At 41.4% G+C, this 17,931-nt stretch overlaps 1 protein-coding gene across 12 annotated transcripts in view; it reads right to left on the reverse strand.

Moving 5' to 3' along the window:
- Positions 1-6,050: 6,050 nt before the first annotated feature.
- The window catches only part of SEC31A (SEC31 homolog A, COPII coat complex component), a 68,750-nt gene continuing 56,869 nt past the window's right edge, over positions 6,051-17,931 (reverse strand). For all 12 annotated transcript variants that reach the window (XM_060779318.2, XM_060779314.2, XM_060779326.2 and 9 more), the window contains 5 exons: positions 11,921-11,979; positions 10,837-11,118; positions 9,412-9,531; positions 8,406-8,477; positions 6,051-6,575 (listed from right to left, as the gene is read on the reverse strand). In XM_060779318.2, the coding sequence (XP_060635301.2) occupies positions 6,396-6,575; positions 8,406-8,477; positions 9,412-9,531; positions 10,837-11,118; positions 11,921-11,979 (713 nt within the window). In that variant the 3' untranslated portion in view covers positions 6,051-6,395. The remainder of the gene's footprint in view (positions 6,576-8,405; positions 8,478-9,411; positions 9,532-10,836; positions 11,119-11,920; positions 11,980-17,931) is intronic.

Raw genomic sequence — 17,931 nt, forward strand, 5'->3', positions numbered from 1 at the left:
ACGGCAAACCCTGAGTTGCAAGCGATCCTCCCTATCTAACTGTGGAGAACCTTCAAGATCAAATAACTCATTATCCTGGAGCTGGGAATCAGCAGCCTGAGAATTGGCAGGCAGAGAGCTCAGAGGCTGGCTTGCCTCCTCCTGCAACTGTAAAGTTTCACTAAGATCAGAAACATCTTCTAAGACAATATCCCTTCCCATGGGAAACTGGAACTCCTTGTCTTCCGCATCAACATCGTCTGTATCAACAATAAGAACATGTTCAGCAATCTGAAACCCATCATCCTCTTCCAGCTCTTCCTGAGGCTCCTGCTGAGCCACAACATCCTTCCTTCCATCCTTCTCTTCTTCCCTTCCTTCCTTCTCTTTTTCCTTTCTCCTTTCCTCCTGGGGGATGTTTAGCTGGGAGAAGAGACAATAGAGAAGGAACATGAGAGCCATGTTCCATGATTTCAAAGGGTCTCCCATTGAGGAGGAGGAAGGGAAAAACTGACTTTCTCTAGAGACCAGGGCACAAGGGAGCAATGGGTTCAAATGAAAGGGAAAGAGATGCGACTGAAAAGATTAGGAAGAACTTCCTGAGAGTAAGAGCTGTTGGAGAGTGGTGTTGGCTGCCTGGGAATGTGGTGGAGTCTCCTTCTCTGGTGGCTTTTCCACAGAGGCTGTGCTCTGATTGTTATCTTTTTGCAAGGCAGGGGGTTGGACTGGATGGTTCTTCAGGGTCTCTTCCAAGTCTAGGATTCTATATCACGAGTAGGCAATACGGGGTCTCATGGATATACTTTTTCTCTCCCATTCACCATCTCATCCTGACCAAAGCTAACCCTTTGAGATCCAAAGGATTCCTGTCTTTCCTTCACTTTCTGCCTCCGACAGAGAAGAGGAAAGGGAGGAAAGGGAAGGGAGGGGACTTGGGGAGAACCCCCCCTCTCTCAATCTGCCCACCCCACTCTGGCCCGGCATGTGGCCCCCAAGTTAGAAAGTTTTCCCATGCCTGGTGTGGATTCACTCCTAGTCTTACCATCTGTAACAGAGAATTAATCTTGGTTCTCTTCAGAACATTGAAGTGTGTGAACTTCCAGATCCCATCTCAATCTTCTCTTCTCCAAGGTAAACATATGCACAGGCCTTTCAACCATATCTTGTAGACTTTGATTTCGATATCTCTATCATTGTTTTTTTTTCTATGAACTTGCTTCTGTTTGTCTCTATCCTCCTCAACAACAGCAAAAGATTTAGAAAACCAGATTCCCCTTTTGTGAGCAAATACATTCACTGATCGCTGGAAAAGATGAAGCACCTTCCCTGCACTTTTAAGCAATTCTTAATTTTATATTTAGACTTTAAAAGGTAAAGGTTTCCCCTTGACATTAAGTCTAATTGTGTCTGATTCTTGGGAGTGTTGCTCATCTCCATTTCTAAGCCGAAGAGCAGGCATTGTTCATAGACACCGCAAAGGTCATGTGGCCAGCATGACTGCATGGGGCACCGTTACCTTCCTGCTGAAGCGGTACCTATTGATCTACTCATATTTGCATGTTTCTGAACTGATAGTGTGGCAGAAGCTGGGCCTAACAGCAGGAGCTCACCCCACTCCCCAGATTTGAACCACCAACTTTTCGGTCAGCAAGTTCAGCAGCTTAACCTGCTGCACCAACAGCGCGCTCCATTGAGACTTTAGACACAGAATATCCCATAGTAAAGCAATCAGAGGTGGACCTAGGTAATTTTCAACAGTAAGCAAACAGTATTTTGCGCCCCCCCCCCCCCCCCCGCCAACCAATCACTGATATATATTTTCTGTTCGTCGTGGGAGTTCTGTGTGCCATATTTGGTTCAATTCCATCATTGGTGGAGTTCAAAATGCTCTTTGATTGTAGGTGAACTATACATCCCAGTAACTACAATTCGCATATGTCAAGGTTTATTTTCCCCCAAGAGCGCCTCAAGAGCGCCCCCGGGCAAAATAAACTATACTGCAAATTTTTACTTTGCGTAATGGATTGAGCCGCCTCTGAAAGCAATACATCCCTTACAAAAATGTAAGGTCCAGATTTATGCCATAAACCAATACAATTGAGACACAAATTGCTTTCATTCTCAACTGAGCATTGGCGTCCATCAATTGTGCGGCGTGCTTGCCTATCAAAAGGAGGATCTACAGAAGATTTACCCAAAAAGTCAAACGCTATACCCGCTTGAAGCATACACTAGAAGAATGAGCCATTCATTCTTTTAAATCAAACCTAAAGAGGATTCTGTGTCCTTACTGTGTCCTTTTCTATGAATATTAAGCAGTTGCAAGGTGTTTTCCATTAGGTTGCTAGTCTCAAACACTGCTCTACTGATGAAAGGAAGATTAAAATAATTTTTCAGAGGTACGATATAATAGAATGGCTGAAGCACTGGAATCATTTGCCACGAATTCGCTTGAACTTATTTGAAGTATTTATAGTCCAACCTCTGTCTTTCGGCAAATCCCCATAATCCCAAGTCTTGCTCTCAATAGAGGAATATATAAAAATAAAATGGTTTAATCATTCAAGACAATTGTAAGGGCTACTGCATCCTAACTTGACCAGCCAGTCTACAGATGCATTGGAATACAACACCAATTATCCACAATGATAGATATGCTATCTGGTGGGATGGGAGTTGTAGTATAAGGGATTTGAAGACTCATGTTATGTAAGGCAGGACACTTGACAGCTGAGTGCTTTAACAATGCCATATAAGGGTTGTTGTGAGTTTTCCAAGCTGTATGACCATGTTCCAGAAGCATTCTCTCCTGACATTTCGCCCACATCTATGGCAGGCACCTGCAGAGGTTGTGAAGTCTCAATGTATTGTTGAAGGCTTTCATGGCCGGAATCACTGGGTTGTTGTAGGTTTTTCCGGGCTATATGGCCATATTCTAGAGGCATTCTCTCCTGACGTTTTGCCTCATCTATGGCAAGCATCCTCACTACCTCTGAGGACGCAGGCGAAACGTCAGGAGAAAATGCCTCTAGAACATGGCCATATAGCCCGGAAAAACCTACAACAACTCAGTTGTGAGGTCTGTTGGAAAAAAGTTAAGGGAGGTTCATATATCTGTGCAATAATGTCCAAGATGGGAGAAAGAACTATTGTCTGTTGGAGATAAGTGTGAATGTTGCAATTAATCACCTTGATTAGCACTGCAAAGCCTTGCAGCTTCAAGGCGTGGCTGATTCCTGCCTGGTGGTGGTGGTGGTGTTAGCTGGCCTTGATTGTTTCCTGTCTGGAACTCCCATGTTTTCAGAGTGTTGTTCTTTATTTACTGTCCTGATTTTAGGATTTTTTAAAATACTGGTAGCCAAATTTTGTTTATTTTCATGGTTTCCTCCTTTCTATTGAAATTGTCCACAATGTCATATAAATCAATTACTAGCCTCAGAAGTTGAGTGGGGAGATCAAAAGGCAACCTGGCAAAATGGCACTATCTAAAAGAATCCTTCACCTTGTGTGACTGTGGAGCAGAACACACAACTTCACATCTGTATGCTTGTCCTCTATGTCCTGCCTCATGTACAGAGGAAGAATTGTTGCTACAGACAATGCGGTTGCTGTTGCCCGTTTTTGGTCAAAAGATATTTATCCGCCTGCGCTCCTTCTATTTTTATCAGTTTTATACTAATTTATGCAATGCTTTTGATACAAAATAAATAAGTAGCCTCCCGAAAGACTGTTAGCTATCCTCAATAGAAACTAGATCTTTAGGTGCTACTCATCCAATAAAGGATGGAAAAGGGACTTAGTCCACCCAACTCAGGGTTACAGCATGGGAATGTTTATCTAATCCGCATATAAAACAAGCCCTACAAATATGGATTTTTAGTTGCAATCTTGTACAAATTAGAGAAAACTCTTGAATATAGAAAACTCTTGAATATGCGAGGAGGGAATTGCCATTTTGTAATGCTGTGTGTAATAGTCCATTTATTGTTCTGTTGGTGTATAACGTTAAAAGATGGCAAACCAGGAAACAGCAATTTTATGAAGCTTACTAAAAGAAAGCACATAATGTGAGCTAGCTAATTATGAGGAAAGTCTCCACAGGCAACTGCCTGAGCAAAGCAAGCTTGTAATTAAAACTAATAGACTTTTGAAATTTGTCAAAGGTCCTTCCAGTATGTTTTTGGTTAGGAATGTAAGAGAGAAACCCCATTAAAGAGAAATGCCTTGAGAAAGCATGGGGAGAAGTAATAAAAACAAGAACTTCGCAAATAGCACAGAATCTGCTAGAACAGTGGTTCTCAACCTTCCTAATGCCGCAACCGCTTAATACAGTTCCTCATGTTGTTGACCCCAACCATAAAATTATTTTTGGTGCTACTTCATAACTGTAATCTTGCTACTGTTATGAATCGTAATGTATATATCTGATATGCAGGATGTGATTTCATTCACTGGACCAAAATTTGGCACAAATACCTGATGCACCAAAATCTGAATACTGATAGGGTGTTTATTTTGTCATTTGGGAGTTGTAGTTGCTGGGATTTATAGTTCACCTACAATCAAAGAGCATTCTGAACTCCACTAGCAATGGAATTGAATCAAACTTGGCACACAGAACTCCCATGATCAACAGAAAATACTGGAAGGGTTTGGTGGGCATTGACCTTGAGTTTTGGAGCTGTAGTTCACCTACATCTTTATTTACCGTCCTGATTTTAGAGATACTGTGGTAGCCAGATCTAATATTGGTAGCCAGATTTAAAAACTCTAAAATCAGGACAGTAAATAAAGAGCAACACTCAAAACACAGTAGATTTCTAGACAGGAAACAATAAGTGCCAGCTACAAAGGATTCCCCCGGGCAGGAAGCAGCCAGGCTTTGAAGCTGCAAGGACAAAATACAAGTTGCAAACTGTTATACAAACAGAACTATGTTAACATAAACCGTGTAAATATACTGCATATAAACCCAACATTTAGGGCTGTATGGTGAACCACCCACTTTTATAAAGAAGACAAAATCCTGAAAAAGGGGAAGTCCCCCGAAACAAGGCAACCTCAACCTGGGGATCCTTGCCGCATTATAATTTGGATATTATTTTGAACTGGACAGCAAGCATTATAATTTGGATAATATTTTGAACTGGACAGCAGTTTGAACTATTTGGACTGTATTTTGAAGACAGTTTACTTTCTCAAGGACTACGAGATAACCAAGTAGCACTCAGACTTGTAATTTCTTTGTGTGGTTTATATGCAGTGTATTTACACGGCCGATGTTAACATAGTTCTGTTTGGATAACAGTTTGCAACTTGTATTTTGTCATTGTTATAGATCTCTGTGTTTCTTTGATATTTGAAGCTGCAATTGGCCATTCAAGGTGTCCAATTGCAACATTCACACTTGTCTAAAGCAGACAAGAGTTCTTTCTCCCACCCTGGACATTATTCCACAGATATATAAACCCCACTTGCCTAGTTTCCCACAGACTTCACAACCTCTGAGGATGCCTGCGATAGATGTGGGCGAAACATCAGGAGATAATGCACCTGGAACATGGCCATACAGCCCAGAAAACTCACAGCAACCCAGATTCTTCCTCTGTTCACAGATCACAGTTCCATGCAATGCAGGATAAAAGTGAGATGACATGAGAGCTGGGTTTTCAGCTAAACTCAGAGGATGTCTATATTCAAAGTGGATAAAGCCAACCTATAAAATACTTCCTGAAGTTTCAAATATTGGACTATTTACTGTTCTGAAAACTTAGGCCCAGAATGTGTTGAAGAAATATCATTAGTCCAATGGAGGGATTATATCACTGGTCAGACAGCACCAAATTTGCTACATTTGATCTAACCTTAATATAAAGTACAATGAAAAAGAAATCAGGCCTAATTTTGAAGTTTCATTTCATGGAAACCCATTTGACTAACTGTATTCATGCGATCCAATACAAAAGTGAAAGCTAATTAACTATTTAAATCAACTGACAACGATGTTCATGATCTACAACACTGAAGGGATGCTTTTCTTATGAAAGGAAATACTCAGGACACATATAAAATAGAATCTTGAATTTTTAATTGGTTGATGCTGAGGAAATGTGGCAGGAATCACTTTCAAGGTCAGCCTTAACACACAAACACTTCTCCTCTTTTCTGTATTTAAAAGCCACTGTCAAAGCAGCAGGTAACATGCATTTAAAATGGACAATACAGGATGGCATAATTAAATACACTATCTGTAGGTAAGGATAATAAAAGACGGAGAGAGAGAAAGAGAAAGAAGAAAGCCTCAGGGCTCTCCAGCCCTGCTAAAAGGAAGCTCATCGGCAAAGGGGACTGTAGTGACCAGCCTTCGATCAATCGATCAATCATGTCACGCATCAAAAACAATGCTGCTTCTCACTTCAAACGCCTAGTTTATTGGCCTGGGTGAGGACTACTTTCAACACTGGCATGAAGGCTGACGTCTCGCTGAAGTTGCTGGTGCTGACAATGTGAGTGTGGATGTTCAGCCCTTCCGCATAATTCCGTGTCTCGATGCTCCTGGCAATGTTGTGCAAACCGTTGATTATTGTTGGGGAGAGCTGGAAGGGAAGGCAGAAAAGAAAAATGTTACAGAAAACACATCTCTCGCACCTTCGTGGGCTTCCTTCTCAGGGCTGCTGCCACACTTAGGCATGATCAAGACCACACACTACAAAGAGCCACTTCTGAGCTCTGGCTTTCAAAACTGCTATTATAAATAATTTTGGGTTTCTTTTAAAGCTGCCCCTTGCTTGCTCCAATGGTAGCTGGATCTTGACTAGAATCACAGAATCCTAGAGTTGGAAGAGACCTTGTGGGCCATCCAGTCCAACCTCCTGCCAAGAAGCAGGAAAATCACATTCAAAACATCCCCAAAAGATGGCCATCCAGTATCTGTTTTAAAGCATCCAAAGAAGGAGCTTCCACCACACTCTGGGGCAGAGAGTTCCACTACTGAACAGCTCTCACAGTTAGGAAGCACTTCCTTATGTTCAGGTGGAATCTCCTTTCCTGTAGTTTGAAGCCATTGTTCCGCATCCTAGTCCTAGGGCAGCAGAAAACAAGCTTTCTCCTTCCACCCTATGACTTCCCTTCACATATTTATACATGGCAATCATATCTCCTCTCAGTTTCTCTTCTGCAAGCTAGTCAAAGGCAACTAATAAATGGCTTTCCACAGACTCCAAAGCTGCCCATAACATCTATGGCAATATCTGTTGGGCAAGTGGGCTTAACGAAAGACCCTCTCCATAAATGTACAACAGAGTAACCTATCAGCAGCGGCGTGACCCAGCACCAGTAGCCCAAATTGGTATAAAGATAAAAACAATGCTATATCTTCCATAGGAGGCTTTTCCTTGTAGTAAAATAATATGGTTGCACTATTTACAAAAACAAGGTTTCCATAACACAAATAAACAAATACACTGTAGTTTTACACACAGCAGCCTTCACACTGGAGGCTTCTCTCATACAGAGGTTTACCTCACACTCCTCTGAACAATGTTGTCTTTAAGTAGATATTGTCAGAAATATTAAATATTAGCTAGGTATTTTTATTACAAAAGAGTAAGTCAAGCACTGAAAGAGTTAACAGGCCGAAGCCTGTTAGAGTCAGTGGACCAAGCTAGTGTAGCTCTACACTAGCTTTGGTCCACTGACTCTAACAGGCTTCGGCCTGTTAACTCTTTCAGTGCTTGACTTACTCTTTTGTAATAAAAATACCTAGCTAATATTTAATATTTCTGACAATATCTACTTAAAGACAACATTGTTCAGAGTGGCCAACCTATTCCCTGTTGCTCCAACTTATCTTTGCTGTTTATTCAATGTTAGCCCTGATCTTAAAGCGATCCTTTGATTCAAGTATTGATCTTGGACTCTTTAGTGCAGGCATGGGCAAACTTTAGCGCTCCAGGTGTTTTGGACTTCAACTCCCAAACACCTGGAGGGCCACTTTACAGCCAATGGTAAAATAAGTCTTGAATTTACCACACATCCAATTAGTTAAAATTATTTCAACATCCAGCAGCGACAGTCAACCTTGTGGTGGTACCATCTCAAAATAAGTGCAAAAACCCACTCTAGTTATGCATGCAACTAATTTACTCTTCAATATGTCACCCCATAGCAGCACGGTATTATTACTAGCAAGTGCTCAGGTTGTTTTCAGAACAGAGGAACTGGGTTTAAAATAAATAAGCAAGTAAATAAATGTACAAACATGTCTGGAGAATGATCTGAGGCCAAAATGAAACAATTCTACTGCTAAAATGCAGCCTGCCCAGCTTAGGGATCCCTTGGGAACTCTTAAGGAAGCTATTCTTAGCTTGACAGGAGGACTGCAGGATATCAGTGCAATGTGCAGCAACAACAACGAAAAAACTTACTGTTTGATCTCTAAGTTTATCATATAGGAACTCCAGGCGTTTGTTGGCATCGTCTAATTTCCGCTTGGTTTGCTACAGGAGAGAATAGGCCACAGAAAATTACTGGAAGATGTTAAGACCAGAGCCGATATTCATATGTGCATAATGAGGAAAGAACAGATTTCACGCAGCAATGCCCTGAGTGTGCCTTTCATTTACTCAATTCAATGTTCAATGGGCTCTGCATCTAATTAATCACACATGTGTCTTTTTTCGACAGTGCACATGATGTTATTCTCTTGCACATTTGTGCTCCGTCCATACTCCATGGACATGTTATATTTAATATGGATCCAAGACAAATTTAAGGCCAGGTTCCTTTAATCCAGGCATGGGCAAACTTTGGCTCTCCAGGTGTTTTAGACTTCAACTCCTACAATTCCTAACAGCCCCAGGCCCTTTCTTTTTCTCCCTAAGCCAGTTTGCCCATGCCTGCTTTAATCTGTTGGAATGGGACCATCCCTATTCAAAGCATGCCCTCTAATGGAATTATAATTCCTCTAATATTGTGCTACAGGAGTTCACACCTTCCCGTTTTAGCTGAGTGTGTGAAAAATATGTTTTGCTTGTCCATCGTCCCCGTCCCCCCTCCCCTGAACAAAACATGCAAAGAAAATCCTGTCATGTGTTTGCCATAAATTGGAAACAACTTAAAGGCATGCAACAACAAATGTTACTTCTGTCTGGTTGGGAAGGACTTCTCTTAACATGGTGCTTGCAAAAAGGATCTCATTTAAGACTGTCCTACCTATGCGAAAATCACGCCATAACAGCAATTTATGGTGGGTGGGGAAGGTTAATCTGACTATATAAAGGTACACACCTATCTGATGGGTATAAATCATATCTGGCAACTTGCCACACAGAGCTTGAAATGTGTGATTCCACTGAATTAAATATATTAATAGAAATGAAAATGAAGCAGCAACCTACAACATAGAGCTAGCATTGTGTATGAAGGACATACCGGATCTGTTGCTGAAGAGAGACATCTCTGGATCAAAGCTTCAAAGGTGGTCTTTAGAATAAGGTGCTCCTCAGGGATGGGCTTTTTTGTTATCTTCTCTGTTGGTAGGGACTGCACATGCTACAACAGAGGGGGAAATCACTTAGACCATCTTCTTGGGTCCATTTGTTTCCATTTACTAAAAGGAAACCACGTGAGCTACCTAAAAGCCCACTTTTTGAAATGCAAGTATATTCCTCAGGCTGTGTCCAGAGACAGGAAAAGTTTGAATTTCATCTAGGGACTCTGTCTTGCCAACAAGGACGAGCCAAAGACATTTCAGAGTATAGGCTGAAAGTAAAATCCTGATTCCCACTCATGCCTCTTCCCTGGCATAAGTACACCTTTTAAAACTGTGGTGCTTTTTAACAGAATCTCTCTGTTGCAAATCACTACCCGATGGAACCGTCAGCCCTTTCAGCACTGGATAAACAAATGTGGTTTCCTTCTGATTGAGGAGGAAACAAATTTTTCAGCAACCACATTGAAATACCTTTGGGACCACATTAAATCCCTTCCCTGGAGAGAAGACAAATCCTACCCTCTGCCTCAACACCATGAAATCAACTTTTGGTGACAAATTCAACCTGCTTTAGAGGCTGCAAGAAGCCAGCATCTCCCAGAGCATAGCAACCCACCCACAGAGCTCTCGCAAGCTACCATGTATGAATCATTTGCTTCCACTGCCACCCTACTGAGTCAAAGGATTGGTTCTTTCTGTAGTAACCAGCAGATCTCTCACTTGAACAAGTGGGAGGGAGAAGAAGCCGTCACCTATTCAAACACTCAACAGTGGCCTATTTAGGAATACTTTGCAGTGAAGCACTCAGACACCAGCTTTTTTGACCTTCTACCTTTCTGATGGCCTTCCTCACATGTAGGGAAGAGTGTGTGTGCAACAAGACTATGACTGGTGTGTTTGAGAGCGTTGAGAGTATGAGAGAAAGACTGCAGTGTGTCGAGACTGAGAAAAGACTGTGGTGTTTGTATGAGAGAGAGAGAGAATGAGGATAGATGGGCCGATCAAATAGGCCTTTGCCTGCAGCTGCTTGTTGCAGACTTTTTGAGACATGAGGCTAACTGGGAAAACCTTTTGTGGTGAACACAATTTCACACTCCTGTCTAGCTTCAAAATTTGTAAGACAACAGTGTTCATTTTCAGTGCTGTGAGGAGGTAAGGGGGCCGTAACCACTATCACACTATAGGGAATGTACTTGTACACATCCTTCAAACCATGGTGGTCATTTACTAGCCATTCAAAAATATTATAGGAAAGTTCTCAGAAAATATATTGCAGTTCTACCAGCAATACCCACTCATTAATCTATGATGCCACCCTAGAAAATACAAGTTGACTGCATGTTGAGCCGCCCGTGATTCATTACCTGTATGGTGTTGCCAATAGGGGCTCCTGGGGCTCCTTCCATGCTAGATGCGGTCACAGACGGAGTCATGATAGTCTGACCTATAGGCTGCTGAATATTCTGGAAAGGATTCTGCAACACTGGCTGTCCAGGAGGAAGATGTGAGGGCTGAAAGGGTCCCTGAGCTGGAGGTGCAGAGGTTGGCGGCAGCTGTGGTGGCTGCTGCATCTGGGCTTGTGGATCGGGCAGAGGATTCATTATCGGGGCAGTGATGGGAACTGGTGGCATGAAGTTGTCAGGCATCTAAGGAAGGGAAAGGAAACATGTGGAACAGCTGGACTTATGACTTGAAAAGATTATTGACACAAATGGGCAGTTACGGTCACTACTCTATTGCTGCTTACAGCTTTTTCCCAAACAGTTATTTCATCCTAAAACCCTGGAGCCCCCGGTGGCACAGTGGATTAAACCCCTGTGCCGGCAGGACTGAAGACCAACAGGTTGCAGGTTCGAATCCGGGGAGAGGCGGATGAGCTCCCTCTATCAGCTCCAGCTCCTCATGCAGGGACATGAGAGAAGCCTCCCACAAGGAAGATAAAACATAAAATTATCCGGGCATCCCCTGGGCAACGTCCTTGCAGACGGCCAATTCTCTCACACCAGAAGCAACTTGCAGTTTCTCAGGTCGCTCCTGACACGACAAAAAAAAATCCTATAAACTATCAAATGACAATTAAAAATGCAGATTCCCTCTCACTATCAGGCAAAACATGCTTAAAATGTTATCTTAAAAGTAGGGTGCCACAAATGAGAATATGCTGGGTTGTCCCTGGAGAAGGGCTTCAGAGGTTGCCTCAAACCTCTGAAGAACACGGAGAAGGGTTTCAATACCTAGACAGTTGCCATGTAGAGCAGTGATTCCAAAGTTGTCTACTTTGGGAGAATGCCAATCTCCCCATGTGCCAGGGACCAGCACCATGTTTGTGCCCATTGTCTACAACTGGTTTTTCCTGCAAACTCTCCAGGGACCAGCAGTGGATGGCTTATGGGCTACCCCAGTCCACAAATCTCCACTGTTTTGAGTAGAAGTACTGCTTCAGAATACCTTCTTTTTCTTTGCAACTCTGCTCAAAGCAGGAGGGTCATTCCAGCCATTCTGAGGTCCTGAAACAAACAGTGCAAATAAAATCAGCAATGCATGAGTATGCTTCCTGCTCAGGAAGACAGAAATTGCCATATTCTGTTTTGCTCTTTGCCACTGAATCAAGTGCAGAAGCATGATAGAAGATCCACTGTGGTATTTGCAACATGAATTTGAACAGTGTAAAAACTACTGCTCCCTTCAGAGGTGGAAGACTTTGATTTAAGCCCTCGATTTCCAATTGAAACCAAGCACAATTATGTTTTTCTCCCCCCATTAAAATGTCAATAACACGGCATTATAAATTGTTGTTATTGATGGATTTAAATACACACATACATATATGAGGGTGGGTCAAAAAATAATTCCTCCATCACTCTTTTATTTCTTTCACAGCTACTGGATTAGCTATGCATGATGCGATAGAAATAACCTTACTCTACTGATATAGTCTTTTTTTTTTTGATTGACTAATTATAACCATGAATCTGAAGCTAAAAGAAAGAACTGTCATTTAATTTGTGGCAAACGAAGGATGTGCACCAAAGGAAATCCACTTGAAGAATGTTTATGATTCTGGCTTTTACCTGTTTGGACCTCTGAAAGACAACCTACATGGTTTCAGATTCAATGACCTGAATGACGCTAAAACAGCTTTAAAAGCATGGGTCACGAAGCAAAACCCTGACTTTGTCCAAAATGGTTTTGAAGCCTGGGTTAAACGATGGTGCAAATGTATACAAATTGATAGTGACTATGTTGAACAGTGGAGGACAGTTCAGACTATGATGTATAGCAACTTTTGCTGTTGTAAGTTCATTCATAACGCTTTTATGACACAAGAGGAAAAACTTTTTGACCCACCCTCGTGTGTGTGTGTGTAGAGAAGGGGGGAGGAATGGTCTACCAGTTATTAACATCTTAAAATAGTCTAATAAAAGCTTTCAATGGGAGCGATATTCAAAGATATAGCTGTGTTAATCTATATCCACATATTCAGGGATCTTGTAGCTCCTTTGAAACTGAGAGGAAGAAGTTTGCAGCATACGCTTTTTAGAGTGTTTACAAAGTAAACAGAGTCTAAGAAATCTTATGTTACAAGGTTTTTCCTCTCAGTTCACCTCAAAGGAGTTGTGAGATTATCTTCTGTGTTAAAGGACATTGCTGGGATTTATAGTTCACCTACAATCAAAGAGCATTCTGAACCCCACCAACAATGGAATTGAACCAAACTTGGCACACAGTTCTCCCATTACCAATAGAAAATACTGGAAGGGTTTGGTGGGCAGTGTCCTTTGGTTTTGGAGTTGTAGTTCACCTACATCTAAAGATCACTGTAGACTCAAACAATGATGGATCTGGACCAAACTCTACAAGAATACTCAATATGCCCAAATGTGAACATTGGTGGAGTTTGGGGAAAATAGAATCTTTACATTTGAGAGTTGTAGTTGCTGGGATTTATAGTTCACCTACAATCAGAACATTCCGAACCCCACCATCAATAGAATTGGGCCAAACCTCCCACACACAACCTCCATGTGGGCCACAGCAACGCGTGGCAGGGGACAGCTAGTCTGGGATAATTTTGATAATCTAAGGAGTAGAGACAATTGTACAGCATGTTAAGAAAAACCAAGTATTTTATATTGAGTTCTGCTCAGCACATTTCAAATTTCATTGCACTTATTTCTGAGATTAGATGGTTTTAAATACAGCAATGTTTTGCTGCATTAATACCAAAAAAAAAAAAAAAAAAAAAAGCATCAGCAGGCTCTTGAAAGCCACAATTCACAGCAGAAGCTACTTTAAAAATCAAAACAGAGTTTGGATTAAACCAGGAAGATCAGAAAAACGCAGCAGCTGTAAAAAGATGCTTATTTTAGCAGCCTGATTAAGATTTACAGTTGCTTTGTGCACAGAATACTGAACAGCCAGAAAGGGTTTGGGCACATCTTGCCACCTGAATTCATAATGAACCTAACTGGGAAACATGGTAAGAGGTTGTACCTTAACTGATCCGTTGGGATCTCTGCAGCAATGTTGCCTGACAGGAGGAATTTTAATAGCCTTGGCCAGATGTCCTAAGAGAAATTTACACACTTTCCTCTCCCCCCCCCCCGCCCCACAAACAAAGACCTAGCCATCTTTCCAGAACTTGTAATATTTCTGTCTCTTCCATTTTAGAAGTCTAAAGGGATCTTTTGCCTAAACCCTAAAACCAGGGTTTGAACCTCCAAATTCAAAATCAGTTCAGAGTGTGAGAGGCATTTTAATGGCATTGGGATAGAGGTAGTGCCTTTTGCGGAACGCTGTGCGGATTCCCACATATTCTTCTCCCCTTAGGCCATTGTGAATATAAAAATAATTCATTATTTTATACTGCTTGCCAGGGCTAAGAAAGACTCAAAGCTTGACAGGGGTGCAACTACAAGGATGGGTGGGAGTGCTGAAGGCACTGCTCTCCAGATAACAATTTATTCTGCATGAAAATTTCCTTCAATCTCCAAATTCATTGCAGAGTGTGAGACACTCAAAGCTTTCAAATGACTCTTGCTGCGTTTGCCCCCTTTTCTTTGGATCCACATATCTCGGATTGAATTTTAAGTCATTAAAATATTAAAGATGTGTGGACTTTAGGAATATTTCACTTGTGAGGGCAGAATTCTTACTGGGGGGGGGGGGCAGGAAGGATAATCTCATTCCCTTCACATCCCTTCATGACTACATCTGTATTTACATAATTTATTATTTGTTTATTTACAGTATTTATATTCCGTCCTTCTCACTCAGGGTGGATCATAGAACATACATATGCGGCAAACATTCAATGCCATTTTATACACAACTAGACAGAGATAAGAGGTATATATATCGGCTTTCCCCATTTTTCCGGCATCTCGGAACAAGTTGTGTTCGATTCTAGCCATGAGGTGTGTGTGTGGTGCTGTCGCTCCATCTCCCTGCCAAAGAGGTAGTTCATAACTTCCTCTTTAGGATTGAATTGCCGGCATTCCTTCTGAGTATCTCAGAAAACCTTCCCAGCTTTTAATGAGCGGTATCTATTTATCTAATCACATTTTTGCTTTTGAACTGCTAGGTGGGCAAAAGCTGGGCCAAGGCCAGGAGGTCACCCTGACCTAGCTTCAAACTGGCAGCCTTTGGACTGAAAAGATTGATTACAGCTTATGTTTAACCTGCTGTGCTAAAGCTGGCCCTACTATTTAAACCAGTGGTTCCCAACCTTTATTTGACCAGGGACCACTTGACCAGGGACCACTCCAACATTAGTACCAAAAGGGTTACAAATCAGTTTTTGGTCAACATTAGATTCAGATTGGTTATCTGGGGTCCTAAGTCAGAAAATTGCATTGGATAGACCACATCAACTCTAGTTTCTGATACAGAACATACACCATCCAGTAGTTGCCATCTGCTCACCCACAGAAAACCATATTTAATAAGCTTCTGTACTATAAGAGGGTTTTTGTGAGACCAGTTGCTCTTGTTGCAACGGTGTAGTAACAGTGAGCTGTGGACCATATTTTAGTCCTGATTTTTAAAATTGCATTGGATAGACCACATCAGCTCTAGTTTCTGATGTAGAACATATGCCATCCAGTAGTTGGCATCTGCTTGCCCACAGAAAACCATATTTAATAAGCCTTGGCACTTTAAGAGGGTTTTGCGAGACCAGTTGCTCTCATTGCAATGGTGAAATAACGGTGAGGCCGTGGACCATATTTTAGTTCTTGAGGACCACTGTTGGTTAGGAACCACCAATTTAAAGGTTTTTTTTAAAGTTGCTCAGTTACTTCTTACAAACACATCCAAAAATTAGATTAACTTGAGCAAATAACTTACAATATATAATAACTTTATTTTTATACCCTGCCAACCATCTCCCCTAGGGGACTCGGGGCAGCTTACAAGGGACACGCCCAAGATTACAATTAAAACACACATGAAAACACTTTAACTAATTAAAACATCAGATAAAACAAATAACAACACAATTGAAAGCAATATAAAAACAAGCCTTCAAACAAGCCAGTCTTTAGGGATCACAACAATCAAATCACTAGAGGTCACAACAATTGCTAGCATCCTAATCTAGGCAATTTTTGTGACAGCAGAGATTCACAGCAAATATGGACTGCAAAATGTATGTGTCCACTTAATGAAAACCCAATGTAGCCTCATGTGATACACATTTCAAGGGGTCCAAGTACCCTAAAGGCACCAGATCCCATTTAATACCGGCAAACTAAGCAGGGTCAGCCTTGGTTAGTACTTGGACAGAAAACTGCCAATGAATGCCAGGTGCTGAAAGCTATATTTCAGAGGTAAAACTGGCAAAACCACCTTTGAGTATTCCCAGCCTAAGAAAACCCTATGAAATTCATGGGGGCACTCAAATGCACATGCTCATGCACAATACATCTTTGCATACTGATCACATTCAAGTGACAATCAACTAGGACCAATTTTCCATTTTTTTTTAATAGAGGTTTCCCATACTATTAATCTCAAAATAATGGATGCAGATTTTCTGTAGGCATTTGGCCTTCCCCAGGGGAATACAAGATTTTCTTAAAGGTATGCATAAGATGACACTCTTTAGGTCCCTTCCACACAGCCCGTATATCCCAGGATCTGATCCCAGATTATCTGGTTATCCCTGGTGATCTAGCAGTAGGGACTAATATACTCCAGTTTAAAGTATCTAATCTGGGATCAGATTCTGGGATAAAGGGCAGTGTGGAAGGCCCTTACTTAGGCTTTTACCAAAATGAATAAATATACTTCTGGAACCAAGAAAATATATTCTGGATTGTTATTGCTAATGGATTAAAATCATCACAGCTGGAATTTTTAACCACAGGACCATAAATCTAGCAGACTGCAACATCTTCTTAATTAAAATAGCGAATTCATTCTTTTAAGAAATTTGGCAAGCATTCTGTGAGGATGTGCAGCTCAATTGTAAACAAGGACAAAGTTGTGGATTTGTGTTGAAACAAATATTGGGAACAGCTAATAAATTCTTAACAAACCAATGATTATGAAAAGTTTTTTGAAACTGTGTGGGTACTGCTTTCTCAAATCTCAAGACACCTGGATTCACAATTTAAGTCTTGCCTGGCCTTGAGACTTTCCCAGGATAAGAGAAATCTAAATTGCTCAAATGGGTGAAAGCTGCAGAATAAATTAGGAAAAATAAAAGGAAGAGAAGTTCCAGTAGATTTGGGAGTAGTCATGGGCCCGTTAACAGTTTCGGCCATTTAATTTGTAATTTGTACCGTTAGTTCCATTCGGATGACACGAAACGGTACACCTCCTCTGATACGGAAATATTAGTGAAACGAAAGGAAAGTGGGAATGGTAACCATTTGGTCACCTGATTTTCAGCACTCGGTTGCAGGCCCTGGCAGGTGCGGGTGCTTTGGGCCTGCAAACAACACACACGCCAGGACCTGCAGGGCAGGCGAGTGCCAATTGCTATAACTGAGAAGGGGAGCGTGGAAAACCTGCCTATTGCTGCCAATGGGATGAAAATATTGATTTTTTTTTTCAGACCTGAGATGAAAAAACTTATTTGGAAAGGCACCCATTTTTGGGAGAGGCATTCAAAAACAAAAACAGGGCCTTATGTGTGAAACAAACAGAAATGTATAGTGATTCTATACAAATGCATAAGACTACTTGTAAACTTTCTTTACGGTTCCCACAAAGATCATTCTCACCCAGAAAATTATGTAGACTCAAGAAGAGCTATCATTGTCCCTGAAAACTTTTGGAATGTGGTTCCATGCTGCTTGAGCTGATATTTTGTGGGATGAGTTAGTCCCTTCTCCTCTGATCCCAAACCCATCCTAGGATTTGCATTATAAACTACACCCAAGACAAACTATTGCAGCTTCCTTTCACTTCCTTTCTGCCCCTCAATATTTTGACCTACCTACAAGAATTGG

The sequence above is a fragment of the Anolis sagrei genome, chromosome 5 (assembly GCF_037176765.1).
Source record: "Anolis sagrei isolate rAnoSag1 chromosome 5, rAnoSag1.mat, whole genome shotgun sequence".
Lineage (NCBI taxonomy): Eukaryota > Metazoa > Chordata > Lepidosauria > Squamata > Dactyloidae > Anolis > Anolis sagrei.